General features: G+C 40.4%; 1 protein-coding gene across 1 annotated transcript in view; it reads right to left on the bottom strand.

Annotated features, from left to right (window-relative positions):
* Positions 1-1,465: 1,465 nt before the first annotated feature.
* Positions 1,466-6,748, bottom strand: part of zmat4a (zinc finger, matrin-type 4a) — a 228,582-nt gene continuing 223,299 nt past the window's right edge. Inside the window, exon 7 of the mRNA XM_086031028.1 lies at positions 1,466-1,761. Coding sequence (XP_085887154.1) covers positions 1,701-1,761 — 61 coding nt within the window. The 3' untranslated portion in view covers positions 1,466-1,700. The remainder of the gene's footprint in view (positions 1,762-6,748) is intronic.

Below are 6,748 nucleotides of genomic sequence, written 5' to 3' on the forward strand. Positions count from 1 at the left end.
TAGAGAAATTGCCACTGATTGGCTAGTTTGTCAAAACTCTTCATATCAATAAGAAAACCTTCCAACAAATTCGCAAAAAATCGCAAACCTTAGTAATTTTTTTTTTTCAATCAAACAATCAATAAAAGCCACTCCACTGTATTCAACACCAACAGCTTACCTGTGGCTCTTAGTGCTCAGGCTGATTGCAAAGTGGACTAATTATTTAAAACAGTTTTCTGTTGTGATAGTGTGTCTACACTATTTATAATAGTATAAATAACAGCCGTGAATATGTATAGTTTTGCAAGGAAAGTGTTGATCATTTGGAAATCAAGTGTAAAACAGTGAATTGTGTGTTCCAAAATTACAAATTTCAATACAAAGCACTGAAAGCAGTGTTTGAGCTTTTAGTTTTGCAAACCATGTCAGTGGTTTTGCGATAGATTAACAGTTTAAAAAAAAAAATGTGCAACAAGAAATACTGTCAGAGTTGAAGCATTCAGAAAAAAATAAACAATTTCTGCTCTCCCACTTTGCATCTCTGCATCTCCTCTGTATAGAACAACTCCACACGGTGGCGCAAATGCCCCACACAAAACCAATGATTGACATGTCATATCATTAGGGATACACATGGTTTTTCTGCATGCAAAACCTATAGGTCAAAATGATCTATCACCCATTGAAAACGTATATTTTGTTAAAAATAATTGAGTATTCTCTATATACAATGTATGTATGGAGGTCGACTTAACATTACTGCATAGAGCCATATTGCACAATACAACTGTACATTTGTTGTCATTACGGTACTCTGATGACCTGCACTGAATGGAACAGTTCCTGCCGATTGCCAGCTTTAAGCAAACTTCCAAATCATCAGCCACGGTGGAACCGTTTTTGGACTCAACAAAAAAAGCTGACTCACCTGGGAGGCAAAGATCAGGTCCCTCTCCTACAGCACATCCAAACCCTCACAGCAGACCGCCAGCAGCAGCACCAACAGCATCACAACACCCAACCGGCTCCCGCATCTACCTCCAGTAGACACGCTCAAAACAAGCAGAGCAACAGAGCAGATCCCACCCGACGCAACATTGGTGAGTCCATAATCAGGAATATCGGACTGTACTCCACAAGAACCGTCTGCTTCCCTTGCGCCACAGTAAAGGACATCATTGCCAACATCCACAACCTCCTGAAAAACCGTCCCAAAGTTCACACATCCACGTCACTTTGAAACAGTAGTCATATAGCTATAAAAACAAGACTTTATTAAGCTTTTGAACATAAAAAAAAGGATAACATATTTTATTTGTGGCCCTCTGCCCACCCTTGGTCATAGAATTGGGAATGGGAAGGTTAGCATGTTGCTGATCCTCAATCCTGCCCCTCCACTGCCTGTCAGGACCACAACGCCGTTTTAACCATAAGGACTTCCCCTTGCTCTGTTCTGTATTCAGTATTCAGTGAGTGCAAAAAGCTGAGAGGGCAATGACTGACAATGTAAAGTGTATAACAATCCAAACACAAGGTCAAGTGCCTCAGACAGGTTCTGGACATCATCCATTACAGTAGATCAAGTCACTAAGTAGTAGCTAAGTCACCTTACCATGAGAAATAAAGACAAAACCTTTCATAAAATCAACTCAGCATCAACTTGTTGCAACAACTCTGTCAGGGTCTTCCCCACACTTCCTTTATTTGCCTTGAAGATCTCAACAAATCGTGGGGTGTGGCGGTTGAGGGCCTAAAAAGGTCCACCCGAAGGTTTGAAACCTGCAATACACAGCAAAAAGCAATGGTAAGTAAATGGGGTTGGGCCAGTGTTGAAAAATATATTTACAACAATTTATTAGATTTTTATTAAAGCAGTGTTTAGTGTTTAATCACAACAAAGAATGACAGAACTACTGAAGATGAGAAGAGCATTAGACCCACTGAACAAAAACATAATACTGCATGGGTGAAATAATAATAATAATAATAATGATAATAATAATAATAATAATAATAATAATAATAATAATAATAATAATAATAATAATAATCGGTTCAGGGAAAAGTAAAAATTCTGATGATAAAAGTCCGAATTTCTTAGCTGTCATACTTCTTTGAATTGTATGACTAAAGTCTGAATTCAGAATAGGTGGAGGATTGCAAGGCTCACAAAGGAAATTATATTATGTTATAATTATTATAATTTCAGTACTTGTCTCCCTGTAAAAAGAGCTGGCCACCGCTCTTTCAAAGTTTTCACTGGAGGTCTGGCCTCTACAATCTCTCTTCAGGAGCCAAAATGAACATCAGCTACGGCAACCACGTTTTACTCTGTGAATAAACAGAACAGCACCACCATTCGCCAACATATAGAGCACACTTTATGGCAACTCTACTCCCAGGGACATAAGTCTGTTACACTGCCAACTGCAACAGTTCAATAAAACACTGAACGACAGAAAAACTCATCAGTGGCGGGGAAGTATGCCGTCCAATAATAGATAGACAGACCTCACACAACCAGTCCAAGGTTGGGTCGCTCACGTCAACTACCATTATCATCACCAACAGACAGCGCAAGATAAAATGAAAACCAGACTAATCTCGTACATCTACAAAGTCTCACAGTATCAGGACGCACTTTTAAAATGCCACTTTTTACTGTAGGATCGCATTCGCTAATAAGTTGTTTCCTATCAACGACTTGATCTTAAATCACAATCTTGATTATTTATTTTTAACATGATAATTGTTCCCAGCGGAGTATCTGATGCAAAAAGTGAGGAGATTGCATCTCATTTCAGCAGCAAAATAAAAAGTCAGTTTTTATTCCATCACAGCTTAATAGTTGAAATACATAGGAAACTGTTAACTCTGTACAGTGCTTAACTATTCATATAAACTAGTTTGTATTACATAATACCACCACCAGGGAACAGTGTCCGTCTGTTTTCAGATACTAAAGCCAACTCTAGCGTGAACGCAGAGTTGAGTTGGTTGAGGACAGCATGCGTATTTGCACTTGGATGATGCGCAGTGTCTGCTCTGTCAGTTGTCCAACCTGCCGGCTTAGGCGGGCTGACAGCTGTTTGAAATGATCTTACATTGAGGGTAAATGTGACTTGCATTTGATTGCAAATATAGACACATACAAGCAGACAAGAAAGTGATTCTGAGGGCTCATATAGTGACAGTGGATTGAGAAAATAGGATCTCAATTAGCGGCAGTGATGTAGTGGCGCCCAAAGTGGTACTTTTTTATGGGGCCCCAAATGGCTGGAAGTACATCTGTATAGATGTAAACGTTTGGATATAGAGTCAAGCCAAGGACAGTACAGGTCATTCGGGTAGCAGTCAGACCGTAATGATCAATGATGAATGTGGAAGTAGATGTGGAAAAATAAAAAGCCTGATCTATGAGCCTGATGATCTATGTCAGCATGATTGTCATGGAGTGTCTTCTCATCTGTAATCAGGCTAGCAAATGTGTAAATCCAAATATAGCCTGTTTAATATTTTTCATCATTCTGACTGATAAAATATTTAGGACACTGGATAGAGTATCAAAGATAAATCAATTTGATATCGGTGCATTTACAATAATTACTCAGCTAACTGTCAAAGGGAGCAGGGCCAATAGCTTGTTTTCCAGTGACGTCTCGCAGCTTTGGAAATTCCCACGGCTGCTATTATGGAATTTGACGCAATGGTTAACTACTGTGCGTTTTTTGGCTGACACAATACAGGAGAGAGGGACAAAGTCTCATTGCACTGTTTGAAAATACAATGATTTGTGGCTTTTACAAATTAACAAAGCTTAGCTACCGGTAACTCCGGACAGATCTTTCTCAGTTCAAGACAAGTCAACTTTGTTTTTAGAGCAGTTTAGAAAAAAAAAAAAAACCCACACACAGTTGTAACAAACTGCTGTAAATAATTATTATACTATAATAATAACAACAATAATAAATACATAAGAAATATAAGTCTGTAATAGAAAATTTAATTAAAGATGTATTCAAGAAAAAAACTCTGACATAAGCCCGGTCTTTGTCTAAGTACAAGTTTTCACAGTCCTTATGTTGCCGTCTGCTTTTTGGCCAGCAATCTACCCATGCACACCCTGTCATTCGTGTTTGTTCTGAACACTTCTTTGAAGAGGAGATCATCAAGTTCAAGTAAGCTCATCAACTGGCTCGGACGTCGCCTGGGTCAACAAGGTCTGCGCCAGCTATTGGGGAACCAGCACACACTGGTGAGAAATGGGCTACTGGAACAAGAGCAAGGCAGGAAGGAAAACAAGGTACTGATGTATGGAGTGGTACTACGGTAGTAATCCCAGTGAGAGGATATATATATATATATATATATAGTGAGAGGATATATATATATATATATATATATATATATATATATATATATATATATATATATATATATATATATATATATATATATATATATATATATATATATATATATATATATATGGCGGCACGGTGGTCGACTGGTTAGCACGTCCGCCTCACAGTTCAGAGGTCGTGGGTTCCATCCCGGCTCCGGCCTCCCTGTGTGGAGTTTGCATGTTCTCCCCGTGCCTGCGTGGGTTTTCTCCGGGCACTCCGGTTTCCTCCCACATTCCAAAAACATGCATGGTAAGTTGATTGGATACTCTAAATTGCCCCTAGGTGTGATTGTGAGTGCATATGTTTGTCTCTGTGTGCCCTGCGATTGGCTGGCAACCAGTTCAGGGTGTCCCCCGCCTACTGCCCAAAGACAGCTGGGATAGGCTCCAGCACGCCCCGCGACCCTTGTGAGGAGAAGCGGTACAGATAATGGATGGATGGATATATATATATATATATATAGTAGTGCTGTCAGATGATCAATTTTTTAACTAATCGCAAAATAATATAATTGTTAAATTATTATTAATTTTAATATAATTTTATTAATTCTTAAAACAACATAATTGATCGCGATTAATCTTGTTTTTCAACTACAATTTTTTACAAAGCTTGGAACCGATATTTACTTGAGCAAAATCTTGAAAGTAATGTGGGAAAAAAAAGTATTTAAAGACTTCTAATAGCTTTCTTTGATCCTTGAATACCATTATTTTTGTGAAAAATACAATAGTTGAATGATGCACCAAATAAAGTGAAAGTACGTAAAAGTCCGTCTTTGAGACAGTGACTCTGTTATAATTCTGTGACTGGGTTTGGGTCTTTGAATCCTTGAAGTTGCTAATTGCTTTGTCCATTATTTGGTCAAAAAGAGTGTTTTCTGTATGTAAGCTTGAGTTATTCCCTTACACGTTGTCAGAACGTTTTTCCTTCCATGCCCTGCTCTGTTTCACTCTGAATTTTTGCATATAAATATTTTTACTAAGCCATTTTTGTTTCCTGTCTGCATTTGGGGCCAATTCCTGCTCTTTCCACGACCGTCAACTCAATGGCCGTTCAGTTGACACAACCACGGACTTCATCACCTCCTCCAGCCGAGCCCCACACCTCCAATCAGGGAGCGATCGACTCACCAACTACTGCAGTGTCTTTTCACCGGGAACCCAACATTCCATCACCTGAAAATTACTCTGGAGAGGTAGAAGCTTGTTGGCAATTCCTGTTGAAATGTTCCTTGGTTTTTGAGCAACAACCTAGCGCATATTCGGACGATCAAGGCAAGTTGGCGAATATCATTAACTTACTTCTGAGAAGAGCAGGGAAGTGGGCCAATACCTTGTGGGAGCCAAAGTCAGAGACATTGGAATCATTTGCTGCTTTTTCTGAGAAGATGCGCAGAGTCTTTGACACCCCTTTGTTAATCAGTCAAACGGCTAATGTAATTACGTCAGGGCTCTCAGTCAGCTGCAGACTATGCCATTGAGTTCAGGATTTTAACCTCTGAAAGTGGATGGAATGTGGCTGGGCAAAAAACAGCTTTTGTATTTGGACTGTCCAAGGACTTTCAAGATCTGCTATCTACTCGAGATGAGCGCAGGTCTCTCGGCATTTAATCTCCCTAGTGATTCGGATAGTCAATTGCATCAAAGAACGCCGCCGGAGTGCCAGACCTGCCCGCCCTTTTTTTCCCCCACGCGCCGCTGGTCCTCAGGCGCACAACCAGCCTTTCATGAGTCAGAGACACCTGCTTCCGCCGGGGAAAAACCCATGCAACTTGGCGGAACCCAACTCTGCCTGGAGGACCGCGCTCGGCGGGTTGCGCATGGTCTTTGCATCTACTGTGGAAGATCCGGGCACTTCACCAACCAGTGCGCACTCCTAACCCAAGAGTCCTTTTGCTTCCACATAATGGAGCCTTGGGGTGGGTGACACTAAGACCTTTAGTGAATCTTCTAATTGGGTTAACTTTGACTGCCACTGTCTTTTACCCCGACAATTCGGTCTCCCTTCAGGTGATGGTAGATTCAGGGGCAGATGACAATTTTATTGACAAAGAGTTTGTTGCTAAGGCCAAATTCTCCTTGTGCCTTTTAGACTCTCCCCGACCAGTCAGTGCCTTCAATGGAATCCCCCTAAAGACTGTTACACACCAGACTGTTTCACTCTCACGATTTCAGGAGCACATCAGGTTTTTGGTCATCCATTCACCTTCTTCCCCTGTAGTTCTTGGACTACCCTGGTTAAGACTTCATAACCAGCACATAGACTGGGTTTCTTCATCCATAGTTAGTTGGAGCACTTTTTGCCATGCTCATTGTTTGCGATCTGCGTCTCCAACATCCCATACTTCTCCTACCGAT

This window comes from Filicampus tigris, chromosome 5, assembly GCF_054856515.1.
Source record: "Filicampus tigris isolate MCC_2025a chromosome 5, RoL_Ftig_1.0, whole genome shotgun sequence".
In the NCBI taxonomy this organism is placed as follows: Eukaryota; Metazoa; Chordata; class Actinopteri; order Syngnathiformes; family Syngnathidae; genus Filicampus; species Filicampus tigris.